Source organism: Heptranchias perlo, chromosome 1, assembly GCF_035084215.1.
Source record: "Heptranchias perlo isolate sHepPer1 chromosome 1, sHepPer1.hap1, whole genome shotgun sequence".
In the NCBI taxonomy this organism is placed as follows: domain Eukaryota; kingdom Metazoa; phylum Chordata; class Chondrichthyes; order Hexanchiformes; family Hexanchidae; genus Heptranchias; species Heptranchias perlo.
Genome location: NC_090325.1, coordinates 89289790 through 89305990, shown reverse-complemented (window position 1 = coordinate 89305990; position 16201 = coordinate 89289790). Strand labels below are relative to the sequence as shown.

General features: G+C 44.9%; 1 protein-coding gene across 6 annotated transcripts in view; it reads right to left on the bottom strand.

The window, feature by feature from the left end:
• Nucleotides 1–16201, bottom strand: part of LOC137333828 (BTB/POZ domain-containing protein KCTD8-like) — a 247316-nt gene that overhangs the window by 163696 nt on the left and 67419 nt on the right. The window contains exon 2 of one of the 6 annotated variants that reach the window (XM_067998356.1): nt 10265–10273. The exons of the other annotated variants lie outside the window; for them this stretch is intronic. Within the exon in view, the coding sequence (XP_067854457.1) occupies nt 10265–10273 (9 nt within the window). The remainder of the gene's footprint in view (nt 1–10264; nt 10274–16201) is intronic. 6 annotated transcript variants of the gene reach the window in all.

The following is a 16201-nucleotide window of genomic DNA, read 5'->3' as shown; positions in this document are numbered from 1 at the left end:
ATTGACCCAGTCTATTCATGCGAGTTTCTCCAGAACTACATGTTGCTTAATCAACTGATTGTTGCAGCTAATATCAGAGTGTCACCTGCTTACAGAGTAAAGTATTATTGAGTTGTACATGAAGCCAGAAATCCACGGCACTAATCTCAAACCAAGCACTGATTATACAGCAGACCTCAAGGTCATCAATTGGCAGTACAGATGATTCCTTGGAAACCTAGCCTTTAAATATACTTCTGTGAGACAGCTTTGTTCTTTGTGGCCTTCTCTAATGCCTTTGAATGACAAACCGATTACTCAGGCGCTGGTCTTCATGGGTGCTGAGTACTTCAAAGAGTATGACATCTAAGAAAGAGGAGCACGTTGTTTGAAGTGAAATTCATACTGATCCCAATACTCCATTTAGAAAAGAATTGTTTTATCATTATTAAATGCCTCTGTATTCAGAAGTCTCTATTTTGTGGCAACAGATCCAACCTTCCAGTTCAGCACCTAATTTTGATGTGCTATCACCAACTGTCTCAAAATTTCCAAAAATAGTGCTCATATTAAAGAATAATCCAACCTGAGCCATCACATCACAGTATTGTGTGATATAGGCCAGATATATTAGGCAAAAGGCTATTCAAGGGTGTGCAAATGTTTTTAGTTAATGCACTGGTATATTCGAGGATTTTTTTTTTTTTATTCGTTCACGGGATGTGGGCGTCGCTGGCAAGGCTGGCATTTATTGCCCATCCCTAATTGCCCTCAAGAAGGTGGTGGTGAGCCGTCTTCTTGAACCGCTGCAGTCCGTTTGGTGACGGTTCTCCCACAGTGCTGTTAGGAAGGGAGTTCCAGGATTTTGACCCAGCGACAATGAAGGAACGGCGATATATTTCCAAGTCGGGATGGTGTGTGACTTGGAGGGGAACGTGCAGGTGGTATTGTTCCCATGCGCCTGCTGCCCTTGTCCTTCTAGGTGGTAGAGGTCGCGGGTTTGGGAGGTGCTGTCGAAGAAGCCTTGGCGAGTTGCGGCAGTGCATCCTGTGGATGGTGCACACTGCAGCCACAGTGCGCCGGTGGTGAAGGGAGTGAATGTTTAGGGTGGTGGATGGGGTGCCAATCAAGCGGGCTGCTTTATCTTGGATGGTGTCGAGCTTCTTGAGTGTTGTTGGAGCTGCACTCATCCAGGCAAGTGGAGAGTATTCCATCACACTCCTGACTTGTGCCTTGTAGATGGTGGAAAGGCTTTGGGGAGTCAGGAGGTGAGTCACTCGCCGCAGAATACCCAGCCTCTGACCTGCTCTCGTAGCCACAGTATTTATATGGCTGGTCCAGTTAAGTTTCTGGTCAATGGTGACCCCCAGGATGTTGATGGTGGGGGATTCGGCGATGGTAATGCCGTTGAATGTCAAGGGGAGGTGGTTAGACTCTCTCTTGTTGGAGATGGCCATTGCCTGGCACTTATCTGGCGTGAATGTTACTTGCCACTTATGAGCCCAAGCCTGGATGTTGTCTAGGTCTTGCTGCATGCAGGCTTGGACTGCTTCATTATCTGAGGGGTTGCGAATGGAACTGAACACTGTGCAGTCATCAGCGAACATCCCCATTTCTGACCTTATGATGGAGGGAAGGTCATTGATGAAGCAGCTGAAGATGGTTGGGCCTAGGACACTGCCCTGAGGAACTCCTGCAGCAATGCCCTGGGGCTGAGATGATTGGCCTCCAACAACCACTACCATCTTCCTTTGTGCTAGGTATGACTCCAGCCACTGGAGAGTTTTCCCCCTGATTCCCATTGACTTCAATTTTACTAGGGCTCCTTGGTGCCACACTCGGTCAAATGCTGCCTTGATGTCAAGGGCAGTCACTCTCACCTCACCTCTGGAATTCAGCTCTTTTGTCCATGTTTGGACCAAGGCTGTAATGAGGTCTGGAGCCGAGTGGTCCTGGCGGAACCCAAACTGAGCATCGGCGAGCAAGTTATTGGTGAGTAAGTGCCGCTTGATAGCGCTGTCGACGACACCTTCCATCATTTTGCTGATGATTGAGAGTAGACTGATGGGGCGGTAATTGGCCGGATTGGATTTGTCCTGCTTTTTGTGGACAGGACATACCTGGGCAATTTTCCACATTGTCGGGTGGATGCCAGTGTTGTAGCTGTACTGGAACAGCTTGGCGAGAGGCGCAGCCAGTTCTGGAGCACAAGTCTTCAGCACTACAGCTGGGATGTTGTCGGGGCCCATAGCCTTTGCTGTATCCAGTGCACTCAGCCGTTTCTTGATATCACGTGGAGCGAATCAAATTGGCCGAAGACTGGCTTCCGTGATGGTGGGGATATCGGGAGGAGGCTGAGATGGATTATCCACTCGGCACTTCTGGCTGAAGATGGTTGCAAACACTTCAGCCTTGTCTTTTGCACTCATGTGCTGGACTCCGCCATCATTGAGAATGGGGATGTTTGCAGAGCCTCCTCCTCCCGTTAGTTGTTTAATTGTCCACCACCATTCACGACTGGATGTGGCAGGACTGCAGAGCTTTGATCTGATCCGTTGGTTGTGGAATCGCTTAGCTCTGTCTATAGCATGTAGTCCTGAGTTGTCGCTTCACCAGGTTGGCACCTCATTTTTAGGTACGCCTGGTGCTGCTCCTGGCATGCTCTTCTACACTCCTCATTGAACCAGGGTTGATCCCCTGGCTTGTTGGTAATGGTAGAGTGAGGAATATGCCGGGCCATGATGTTACAGATTGTGCTGGAATACAATTCTGCTGCTGCTGATGGCCCACAGCGCCTCATGGATGCCCAGTTTTGAGCTGCTCGATCTGTTCTGAATCTATCCCATTTAGCACGGTGGTAGTGCCACACAACACGTTGGATGGTGTCCTCAGTGCGAAGACGGGATTTCATCTCCATGAGGACTGTGCGGTGGTCACTCCTACCAATACTGTCATGGACAGATGCATTTGCGACAGGTAGATTGGTGAGGACGAGGTCAAGTAAGTTTTTCCCTCGTGTTGGTTCGCTCACCACCTGCCGCAGGCCCAGTCTAGCAGCTATGTCCTTCAGGACTCGGCCAGCTCGGTCAGTGGTGGTGCTACCGAGCCACTCTTGGTGATGGACATTGAAGTCCTCCACCCAGAGTACATTTTGTGCCCTTGCTACCCTCAGTGCTTCCTCCAAGTGGTGTTTAACATGGAGGAGGACTGATTCATCAGCTGAGGGAGGACGGTAGGTGGTGATCAGCAGGAGGTTTCCTTGCCCATGTTTGACCTGATGCCATGAGATTTCATGGGGTCCAGAGTCAATGTTGAGGACTCCCAGGGCCACTCCCTCCTGACTGTATATCACTGTACCGCCACCTCTGGTGGGTCTGTCCTGCCGGTGGGACAGGACATACCCAGGGATGGTGATGGAAGAGTCTGGGACGTTGGCTGAAAGATATGATTCTGTGAGTATGGCTGTGTCAGGCTGTTGCTTGACTAGTCTGTGGGACAAATTTTGGCACAAGTCCCCAGATGTTAGTAAGGAGGACCTTGCAGGGTCGACTGGGCTTGGTGTTTTGCCGTTGTCGTGTCCAGTGCCTAGTGGTCCGTCCGGTTTTATTCTTATTATGACTTTTCGTAGCGAGATTTTACAACTGAGTGGCTTGCTCGGCCATTTCAGAGGGCAATTAAGAATCAACCACATTGCTGTGGGTCTGGAGTCACATGTAGGCCAGACCGGGTAAGGGCGGCAGGTTTCCTTCCCTGAAGGACATTAGTGAACCAGATGGGTTTTTACAACAATCCGGTCGTTTCATGGCCATCATTACTGATACTAGTATTTAAATTCCAGATTTTATTTTAATTAATTGAATTTAATTAATTAATTGAATTTAAATTCGCCAGCTGCCGTGGCAGGATTTGAACTCATGACTCTGGATTTTAGTCCAGGCCTCTGGATTACTAGCCCAGTAACATAACCACTATGCTACCGTACCCGGGTGCTCTTCTGAAGTTGGAATTAGAATTAAGATATGTTATTGGGGTTGTTAGAATTTTACTCAGCATCTCGCTCAGGCCTATATCTGACTTGGGAAAATTTGATGCTGACAATCAATAAAAAATTGAAATGTTCCCTTTCCCAGTTAACAATATTCCTTTATTTTACCTTGTTTGATATGAAAATGGGACTGAACCTTTGGCTGAGTGGTAGCATTCTTGCCTCTGAGTCAGAAGGTGAAGGGTTGGAACCCCACTCCAGACAACATTCCATCTAACACTATAACAGCAACCCATGAGTTCTTGATCTGTTTTTCACAGGTGCTGCTGAATCCACAAAGAATGAAGAGATGTAACAGATATATAAGTGCTCTTCTTGTCCGTGTAACTACATAGCACTTAGCAACATCATTTGGGGCCTCAGATGCTGTTAGATTTATGTTGGCTGCTTTAGAGCAATGCTACACCTGCATTCTTATGGTTAATTCAATCTGCGCCTCAGTATAAGGGAAATAAGCAATAAGAATTGAAGTATGTTCCCATTTCGAGCACCAAACATTCCCTAGACCAGATATATATTATAGTTTGAGAGAGAAAGAACTTGCGTTTATAGAGCGCCTTTCACATTCTCAGGATGTCCCATAGTGCTTCACTAATGAAAATATTTTTTGTAGTGTAGTCGCTGTTATAGTTTTAATACAGAGTAAAGCAGCCTATCCTGTGCCCAACAATGCTACTGTACCCATGTAAAATTTACGTTTCTCACACCAGCCATCCTTTTGCCACTCTAAGTGAGATTGCCAATTTGTGCCAAATTAAGGGACGTTTTATGCTGTGACCCATTCTCACCAAGAATTGGATCGAGTCTGTCCAAACTCATTTCACCTGGGACCCTAAAGCTGTTGGTCCTTCCTTAGGGACTACATCCTGAAGCGGCAGGAAAGCTTGTGTTTTCCTATGACCTTGAGAGCCATGTTGGCAGGAATATAACTCCTGGTAGGACCACCCAAGCCAGACAGGTCAAAAAGTAGGAGCTAGACTAAAGGCAGCCCAGCAGTCCTCCTGTTAAGGGTTGTGAGTCAGGCTAATGTCCCGTCCACACAAAAATGCCTCTCATTGTGGAAATGCCTCAGAGACAAGGTGAGTCCATTACAGACTTGCAAATATAAACATCAACTGCGGAGAACCACGATCTGCTGGATGTCAGGCAAGATGATACTCCAATGGAGTCAAATATCTTGCTCTGGACAGAAAGCACTGGAAGAAATGGGTTGCCTCATGAGCCACTTACGTATAGGAGACTCTAACTAACTAATTAAACGCATCGGTTGGGCTGGATTCGAGGTAAAAGATCAGTATCTAGCCATGTATGTCATTCAGTCCCACAGGCATTGCATTTGGGGATTGGGGAGATATTAATTGTGGATTAAGATTAAAGTTTGATTTGTCTTCTTGCTGTTTACTTATTTATGTGTAAAATTGTGATTGCTGCTGTCTGCTGACAGTTGTTGAACAGGCTTGGCACTTTCCTTAGCTGCTTAGTTAATGTACAGTTGTTCCCAGAGAATCCAACATGTACGTTTAAATACACTCACCAGACAGGTCCAAGCCAATGTGCAAACATGTGTTGATTTCATGACATTGACACAGGATACTGCATGATGGGTTTGAAGTGGTGTATTGGTGGCATTTGTATCTCGGCTAATTAGGTACAGAATTTCCTCAGAGCTACTCTCACGGTGACTTTACTGTAAGTGTGGCAGGAACTGCCTTTATGTGTGTAAATGGGATTTCCACCACACTTCAGGTGACGTTATAACAGAGGAGTGGGGGCAGCTCCGAGGAAATGCCAGGTCATAATTTCTCAGTGTGAGCTTTTTCTGTGTGGCCCTGCTGAAATGACTACATTGATCTGCATTCCAACCCTTCATATTACACTTATGTTATCAATTGAAAACCAACCATTACAATGGGATAGTACATAATGCATATCAGTCAACTATAATGTTGAAAATCCATACCACTTCCAACATACTCCGGCCATAACTTCGGCAAGAGTCGACAGGAGGAGCCAGAATGTAGGCTGCGACCAGTTGTCATTGTAAAGAGTGGAGCCTCCAGCCACCCCTTACCAAGGCAGCTGTGTAAGAGCGATTGGATACTCTGAAGATCAGAAATGCCACACTCCCGGCCTTTCAGGCAGCAGGGGCAGGATCGGTGGCCAGAATGCCTGGTGGAAGTGCAGCTGACCTGGGGGCTCCAGCCTGGCATCATAGTTTAAAACCTCGAAGAAGAATCTGGAATTTATTTAGGAAAAAATATTTAAATATGGCCTTCTCACTCAGCTCTTGCTGCGGGAGGTGGTGAGGTCAGTGGCAACTTGCTTGTTCTAGATTACTGACTACACGTCTATACTGTCACACTAGCACCACACAACAACACCCTTCCACCCCCTTCTGTGTCTCCTTGATTCCAAGGGAGTAATGCTAACCCATTCTTGGCTTCTATCCTCCTTTCCTGCAGATCCACTACAGCAACGGGGGCACAGGAGGAGGAAGTTATTGATGGTTGTGAAGCCAGTCAGGAGCTGAGGTTGCATATTACAGCCATCTCCCAGGATGGCAGCACATGCCAGCCCTCCAGCCTTCCCCCTTGGAGCACCACATGCCAGTGGACCGTGGTAAGTGAAACCACCCTCCAGAGATGCAGCCAGTAGCAGTTCCATGCCAAGAGCCAGCTGCCATGAAATGAGGACCACCTCAGTTTCATGACCCTTTTGTACAGCATAAGCAACTCACCAAAACCTACTATTCAGGCCTTCAGGTGGTAGTTAGAAGGAGCATTAGAACAGATGATAGAAAGGCAAAAGCAAACACGTATGTGAGGCACAATGTTAGGAAGGAGTAAGTTGATTGCCTGTTTGCACTTCACAATTATTGTATTAAAATATACCATGCACTGACATAGCACATTGTTATTAATGAAAATTACAGTCATGCAGTAAAGGGCATTCATTTGGTGCTGACTTATTCACTCAAGTGATTGTTACATGCACAGTCATCTCAGGACAAAGAGGGCTGATGTGTTTTGATGTGAAAGAATGGATGGTGGATTGAGGAAATGTCTCTTTATTTGCAAGTGGGGGAGAAGGAGGTCAGGCTGTTGTGTCCAAGGTGGACTGAGTTAGACAGAGGAGGAGACATCAGAGAGGATTTGTCCTCTGGCGCTCCTTGCAGCAGTCAGAGTACGCACCATCCTGATGGTCTGCTCCATGCAGTTCTGGATCCACTAAAGCCAGGGCCTCCTCCTCAGTTATGTCCAAGTGCAGCCCTTCCTGAATGGCAGAGTTGTGAAGGGTACAGCAGGCTATCACTATTCTGACACGTGATTTGGAGCATACTGCAGATCCCATCTTGACCTGCCCAGGCAGCAAAAATGTTCTTTGAGCACCCTGATGGTCCTCTCGATAACCAGCCTGGTAGCTGCATGTGCCTCATTGTGGTCCTCCCCTGCTGCTGTTTGGGGCATTCTAATTGGGGTCTGACTCTGTTCTCTGAAAAGGTCAGGGAAGGCAAAACAACACAGGATGAAGGCATCATGGTAACTTCCTGCATATTAGGCTTTGACATGAAGTATCCTCTGATTGCTGTCACAAACTATCTATACATTGGGAGAGTGGAATCCCTTTGTGTTGAGGTAGTTGAATGGGTGTTCTGTGGCCACCCTCCATGCAATAGATGCATCATCAATTGCACCCCGGACCTTGGAGAAGCTAGCATGCCCTTGAAACTGAATAGCTTTTTCTCTCTGTTGCCTTGCTGTGATTCCAAATGTTATGTATTAGCTTGCTCTGCTGTAAAGGGTATCAGTGACACATAAATGCCCGATCTGCTCCGTGGCTGATGTTGCAGAGATTCCTCAGGGTTGCCTGAAATGATCCTGTGCCGTACAAATTGAGGGCGATGTTTATCCTCACAGCCACAGAAAGAGAGAGCAGGGAGGGGAAATGACCATGGCTGCAGGTCTTCATGCAGCTGGTCACAGAGATGCCCTATTGCCTCTTCGTTGAAGCGCACTCTCCTTACACAGAGCTCCTCAGTGAGGTCCTCATGTGACCTGTGCTGCAAGTATATTCTTTGGAGGGAGCTAATACCGAGTGGGCTGAATCATTCTTTAATGGTACCTGACTCTCCTCTGCTCTATCCTGTGCTGCTTCTCCTCTTCCTCCATGGTAATGACTTAGAATGGTATTCACATAGGGAATGCCATACCTCCTCCATAGAGCGTTGTAAAGGCACATAGGTGATGGAAACAGCTTCCACCTGAATTTCCTCACTAAAAAAATCTCCTGCACCATTCCTGCATGGTAAGTACGCTGCCAACCGTGAGGAAATTCACTGCCATTTTCTCCTCTTACCTCTGCACCAGGATGTACATGAGGTCTGGGTGATATTGACGTGAATTAAACATGCTCAATTTGTACAACATTTGCTAAATATGTCCACGATAAAACTCAACACATTTAATGGAATAAATGCTTTCCAAAAATGTTCCATCCAGGGCACTAAATATCTTGTTTACTTTATTCAGCCAAAATGCACATTGATTTGTTGTCTTGGATTTTACTTCAAATTTTGACAATTAAGTTAGATTTAAAGTTAAACCACGACTTCACACTGCTAATGGTTTTATATCAGTTGTCCTCAAATAACACCATTACACTTAGTTCTTGTATTTTGGCTTTAAGTTACAAAACTTTTGTGTCCAACCCTATGAGTGCAATATAATACACACTCATTGATAAGATGACTGCAGTACTGCAGATATTAGCTGCAATGTGGTCCTTGTTGAGTTTGGCTGTGTTTGGTCTGCTTCCTGTCGGAACAGAGGCCATCGTTAAACTCATTCCACACTGAGGTTTATTTTCTTCAGCAAAACCTTAGCCGAAATACACCTTATCTGGAAATAGGCGAAACACAACGGCAGCAAAAGTGGATAATGGACATGATCTCTTTAGTTTGACATGATTGGAAGTTAACCAAATTAGTTCTTCCTGCATTAAATGGCCAATATCACAACTGGGCATAGGAGGCCTGCAGGTACTGGTTCCAGGCTAAATCAATTACTCAAAAAGAATCACAGGAAATGTACCAGTGTGTGAGTATCGGCCATTCACAATGCAGTAATTGCTATCTTTTTTAAAATTACACATGAAACATATGTGTAGTTGATGTTGATTTGTTAGTTTAAACTTTGTTTCTTCTAGCTATCTTCAATTGCAACAATTTGATATCTTAGTCCCGATTTTAACTCTGGGCAGATTTTGGGCAGTTGGATAGTAATGTGAGTTAGACACTCACCCGCTGCTCCAGAAATAAGGCTTGGGCTATTTTAATTGTCAGACCTCATTTAAATCTCACCAGCCGATGGAGAGGAGGCTGCTACAAGGCCCTCTTCCTCCATTTGAGTATTCATCGCCACCTCCTGGGCCCTACCATTTGACAACCCCAGGAAGCAGTGATAATCGTGGTGGGAAGCAAGAAAATCTTCTGCGATCCCAGGCACCACCCCTTGCTGCCATTTACATACAGCAGGCAAGGAAGGAGTGGGCAATGGCAGTCCTGCTGGAAGTGGAGAGAAATCCATCAACCCCTCAATTTTAAACCTTTCATCCTCATGTTTAAATCCTCCAGTGGTCTCACCATTCCCTATCTCTGTAACCACCGCCTCCCTACAACCCTCCGAGAACTCTGCGTTCCTCCAATTCTGGTCTTTTCGGCATCCCCCACTTCCTTCATCCCACCATTGGCAGCTGTGCCTTCAACCGTCTAAGTCCGAAGCTCAGGAATTCCCTCCACAAGCCTCTCCTCCTCCACCTCCTTTAAGACGCTCCTTAAAACCTACCTCTTTGACCAAGCATTTGGTTAGCTGGCTAATGTCTCCATCTTTGGCTCAGTGTCAGTGTTTATCTGATAATGCGCCTATGAAGCACCTTGGGACGTTTTACTACAATTGGGTGGTGAGGTCCTGGTAAGTAACCAACCAATCCTCTGAATATGTTGAATCTGTTCCCTAATAATCCACTAAATTGGATTGGTGGAAAACTGCACAGAGGTCAGTTTTCTACCCAATTTTGAGGGTTGGGGTAAGAATTCCTTGGTTGTTGTGTAGCTACATTGTAAATGTGCTTGTGAAGATTGCCTCACTATTTCAGTTCAGTGTTTCTAGAAAAATCATAAATATATTATTTGGACCCACAATGTTATTCACAATGAAGATTGGGCAAAGATTTTACCAACACTCTGAAGGTCTCCCCCATAGTGTTTCTGTCATTTAATTGTTTATTGTTTAAAAGTAATGTTAAAAAACTGCAGTATAATTTTTGAATAACAACTATTAGAATATAAATAATGCTCTTTTTGCCTAAGGACAGTTAGCACCATTAGGATTGAAAGGGAGATGAGAAATATTCTGTTGATATATACAGTGTGAGGCAGTGCATGTTTGCTATCAGTAAGGACACTGAATTCCAGCTAGGTTCCTTGCAGAGGTTCATCAAACAGTAACAGAATTGTCAATATCCACACTGCTCAGCGATGGAATAATTTTATAGGAAACAGCTGAGATGAATGTGAGATAAAGAGCTGTATCCCCACCAACAAACTGCATCTTCAAGGATCCAATGGACACAATGGGGCCAATTTTCATGTCATAATTGCCCCGCCTGCACAAGCTCATCGCGTATAATTGCACGAGAAAAGGGATGGAGATGTGTAATGCCAGGTCTTCGACCTTTGTGAGCGTGACGGGGATTTCTGGTAGGCCGGGGTGAGAGCAAGAAGCTCCCATCTGAAACGGGCGGGAGAGTCTTAATAATAATATTACATCAGGGAAATGAGGCAATTTCATTTGCCACCTCATTTTACGGCCATCACGCTGGGTCACCTCCAGGTGCAAATCCTGCCCTTATACAATGGCCATCCAGAGTTTCTCGGCACTGAGCTGTATATACTAGTAAGTTTAAAGGACTGAGTTTAAAGCAAGAAAATTTATTCAACAATTTTAAGGTTATTTATGCAATGTTTTCTTCACATTTTTATGCTGGCCAAATGATATATTTTTTTTGCTCCAGTATGGTTTTTGGTACCAATGGATTTCCCAGTGAGAATTGCCTTCCCTGACTTGTTTGGAAGAAGGGGAGGTGCAACGCAAGGATGGCAGATAGGTCACATGGTATGAGAGGTGCTCTGTGCCCAAATGCTGGTATACATGCAAAGTTGACCAGACTTCGTTTCTGACAATCAGTGCATCTGGAGGTTCTTCTTCCTGGGACAGCAGGCCTGATGGCACCACTAAAATATGTGAATGCCTGACTAATCATAATGTTGTATGGCTCTTCAGAAACTCCTCAGTCACAATATGTCATGCTTGCAATGGTACTGCATGAACAAAGGCATGCCTGGGTCATCATCAGTCACTGAAGCCAGGTTGGCCACACCTGCTAAGATTCATAGGCATTATCATGCCTACCTGACATTGGGGAATTATATTCATAGGATCCAGATCAATGGAGAGCCAGCTGCAGAACTGTACCGTCTGCTGCTAGGACACCTGCAACTACCATGCAGCATAAAGCTTCCACTTATCTTCCAGGCATGCTGCAGTACAGGCAGCACATAATCCAGGCTGACACTCCAGTGCAGTACTGAGGGAGTGCTGCACTGTTGGAGCTGCCGTCTTTCAAATGAGATGTTAAACCAAGGTCCCGCCTGCCCTCTCAGGTGGACATAAAAGATCCCACAGAACTATTATGAAGAAGAGCAGAGGAGTTCTTCCCGGTGTCTTGTCCAATGTTTATCCCTCAACCAACATCACTAAAACAGATTGTCTGGTCATTATCTCATTGCCATTTGTGGGACCTTGCTGTGCACAAATTGGCTGCTGTGTTTCCTACATTACAACAGTGGCCATACTTCAAAAGTATTTCATTGATTGCTAAGCACTTTGGGACATCCTGAGATCTTGAAAGGCGCTATATAAATGCAAGTTATTTCTTTCTTTACTGACTTATGTGGATGGCGCTAGCGATTGGTACAGAGAGCAACCCTCCCTGCACCCACCTCATGCAGTACTATCTTCACCTTAGCAGACATTAAACATGAAGTCAGGTGCTGGGCTGCTATCACTTACCTACAGACTCAGGTTTCTTTTTTCCCTATTACTTCTTTGTCTTCTTCCCCTTTAGTGTTGGCAAAGGCTGCCAGTGTATTCAGATGCCCTTTCAGTCTTTCATAGGCTGTAAGAGTTTTTGTCGCCCTATTCAGCCACTTCCATTTAATTATCTGCATCTTTTTAAATTTCACCTACAAGCAATTTTCCACTTCCACTACTAGTGTGCTCCCTATGCCCATCTACATCTGTACCTGGAGCTGTCAATAATTATGCAAATTTTTGATCCAGAAAATTTGAATGCTATTAATGTGACCATTTTGTTGAGATTTCCCCTTAGTTGTTAACCATTTAGACCTGTCATACACTAGTACATGAAAATCAGCCCCATTATCTCCTGCTAAACTCCTACTACTAACCCTGACATAAATCCAATACACATTGCACTCAACACATGCTCTTTAAATGCTTAATCAGCCTTCTAAAACAGTAATCCTCTGGAGAAATCAAAGGAGCAATTTGACTTGTAAAACATTTTGCTTTGTTTATACTTACACTTATGCCTGTTTTTAAAGACTCTGGTGTAAGTATACCATGTTACAGCTCAAATTTTCCCTTGCAAATAACATAATGGATGCCAGTGTGGTTTTCACAAATGTCTGCTCCAGTCAATTAACCCCTCTGAAATGTTCTTTTAAGGGTTTTTAGGCTTGAAATCACATTGTGTGATAATTAGTGATGGACACATTAACACATTAACACATTCACATAAAATTTCTTTGGTTTTTGAACAAAGGCATTAACCCATTTATTTTAAATGAGTCAATGCCTTAATTAAAATAAAGAACAGAGGAATTTTGCATGAACACATTTTAAATATCTAACTGCAGTTCGCAATACTTTCTTGTAACTGCCCTTTCATTGATTGATCTCTAGACTCTCCACTAAAAAGCTTTCATTATGAGGTGGTAACTCCTCCTATACCTATCATGGGAAGCATGTTTGAGGAATAAAAAGCAATGATGTGAGAAAAATAATGAACTTTCATTCTGAATAATTACAGTTACACAGCCCTAACAAGAAGACAGCGTCACAATTAGGTAAATAAGTATTGAACAATTGAAAACGGAGGAAAATGGTCAAAATGAAATTCGGGCAATTTCAATCAATCCAAAATCCACAATCCCACATTTCCAGTCCTCCTTTCTTTGTCAAACTTCATTGGCTTCCTCTCCCCAAGTGCATCAACTTCTAGTCTTTGTTCCCATTTTCATAGCTTGGGCCATCCTATTTGAGTGACCTCTCCAGTTGTATATGCCAGCACATATCCTCTACTCCTCCTACTCTGGTATAATGCTCATTTCCCATTCTTTCCACCACCCCTCCAGCCCTGTGGAACTCTCTCCCTAAACGACTTGCCACTTTGTCCCTCCTTCAAGAAGCTTTTATTTGACTGCATTTGCATCCTCTCTTTTCCCATTTCCTGCTCAGCATCTTTCTCACCCCTTTTAATACTTTAAGGCATTCAATATGAGGACTGCTGCAAATATAAGTGCAAGTTGATGTTGTTGGAAATTAATTTAGAGGCCGAAAGCTCCACCTCATTAACTGCTGTCCCCTGTGCCTCTGCTCTAAGTCTCTGGTTCTTCTCTCTGGGCTCTGTATGGCTGGTTACAAACCCTGAATGTCTGCAGATTTTCAAACTCACCTTCATTTCCAAACAAACACCTGTATTTTTTGTAATGTGCATAAGCTTACGACTTATTTTACTGTTAGATTTAGTCTCAAACAGAATAAGTTAGAGGTTTGTGACAGCCCAAAGTTTCTGTGAGTCTGAAGCAGTGCCTGAATTCCCAGAAAATGTGGTTACACTTTGCACCTTCATTACTTGACTGAGTTTTCACCCTCATAATCATTTCCTCAAATTGGACACTCAGTACTTGTATCTCTGGTTGCTGTCCCTCAATACATATGGAGCTTATTATAGTATAAGTATGCCCCAGGTCATAGGTGTATTGCTTTCCCAAATGTACCTTTAAATTGCATCACCAGTCTCCCTGTGAGGTGGTGACAAAGGGAAAGAACATGCACAGAGAAACCATGACAAGTTAGACACTGTGCCAAAATAACATCATGACATCGCCAATTAGTTGTGTCATGATGCACAAAACATACATGGGACTAGGGCACAAACCTTTTTTCTATTCATTCATGGGACGTGCGCATCACTGGCAAGGCCAGCATTTATTGCCCATCCCTAATTGCCCTTGAGAAGGTGGTGGTGAGCCGCCTTCTTGAACCGCTGCAGTCCGTGTGGTGAAGGTTCTCCCACAGTGCTGTTAGGTAGGGAGTTCCAGGATTTTGACCCAGCGATGATGAAGGAACGGCGATATATTTCCAAGTCGGGTTGGTGTGTGACGTGGAGGGGAACGTGCAGGTGGTGTGGTTCCCATGTACCTGCTGCCCTTGTCCTCCTAGGTGGTGGAGGTGGCGGGTTTGGGAGGTGCTGTCGAAGAAGCCTTGGTGAGTTGCTGCAGTGCATCCTGTGGATGATACACACTGCAGCCATGGTGCGCCGGTGGTGAAGGGTTTGAATGTTTAGGGTGGTGGATGGTGTACCAATCAAGCGGGCTGCTTTGTCTTGGATGGTGTTGAGCTTCTTGAGTGTTGTTGGAGCTGCACTCATCCAGGTAAGTGGAGAATATTCCATCATACTCCTGACTTGTGTCTTGTAGATGGTAGAAAGCTTTGGGGACTCAGAAGGTGAGTCATTCGCCATAGAATACCCAGCCTCTGACCTGCTCTTGTAGCCACAGTAATTATGTGGCTGGTCCAGTTAAGTTTCTGGTCAATGGTGACCCCCAGGATGTTGATGGTGGGGGATTCGGCGATGGTAATGCCGTTGAATGTCGAAGCGAGGTGGTTAGACCCTCTCTTGTTGGAGATGGTCATTGCCTGGCACATGTCTGGCGTGAATGTTACTTGCCACTTATCAACCCAAGCCTGGATGTTGTCCAGGTCTTGCTGCATGCGGGCTCGGACTGCTTCATTATCTGAGGGGCTGCGAATGGAACTGAACACTGTGCAAACATCAGCTAACATCCCCATTTCTGATCTTATGATGGAGGGAAGGTCATTGATGAAGCAGCTGAAGATGGTTGGGCCTAGGACACTGCCCTGATGAATTCCTGCAGCAATGTCCTGGGGCATGATATCTGATAACTGATATCATGACATCGAGAAGTGTCTACACAGGGCAAAGATTGTGCTGATAGCACTTTTCCCAAGCACAGTTAGACTCCAGCATGCATTAAGAACCAGAAAAAATCGAGAGTTCCTACCAGTGGTTTAACAAAATCTGGTAGTTTACCTTCATCTGGCTGGCAGGGGCGTTATTAGGACCATACAATTACAAGGGGCCCCGAGCAGACCCAGTGAACGATTACATAGAATTACAAAGAAAGTACAGCACAGAAAAAGGCCATTAGGCCCAACTGGTCTATGCCGGTGTTTATGCTCCGCACGAGCCTCTTGTCTCCCTACTTCATTTAACCCTATCAGAATATCCTTCTATTTCTTTCTCCCTCATGTGCTTATCTAGGTTCCCCTTAAATGCATCTATGCTAGTCGCCTCAACTACTCCTTGTGGTAGCGAGTTCCACATTCTAACCACTCTCTGAGTAAAGAAGTTTCTCCTGAATTCCCTATTGGATTTATTAGTGACTATCTTATATTTATGGCCTTCAGTTCTGGTCTCCTCCGCAAGTGGAAACATCTTCTCTACGTCTACCCTGTCAAACCCTTTCATAATCTTAAAGACCTCTATTGGCTTACCCCTCAGTCTTCTCTTTTCGAGAGTAAAGAGCCCCAGCCTGCTCAATCTTTCCTGATAGCTATAACCTATGCCACAGTAATAGCTGATCCCTGCTCACTTTGTCAACTATTTTTATATTACCTATTGCAAACATGTCTTTTCATGATTGTACATGCGCAAATTTGACACCAGATTAAGGGGGTAATATTCACTATCATTGTCCAGTGAAATATAAAGGCCCCAAACCGAACCTTT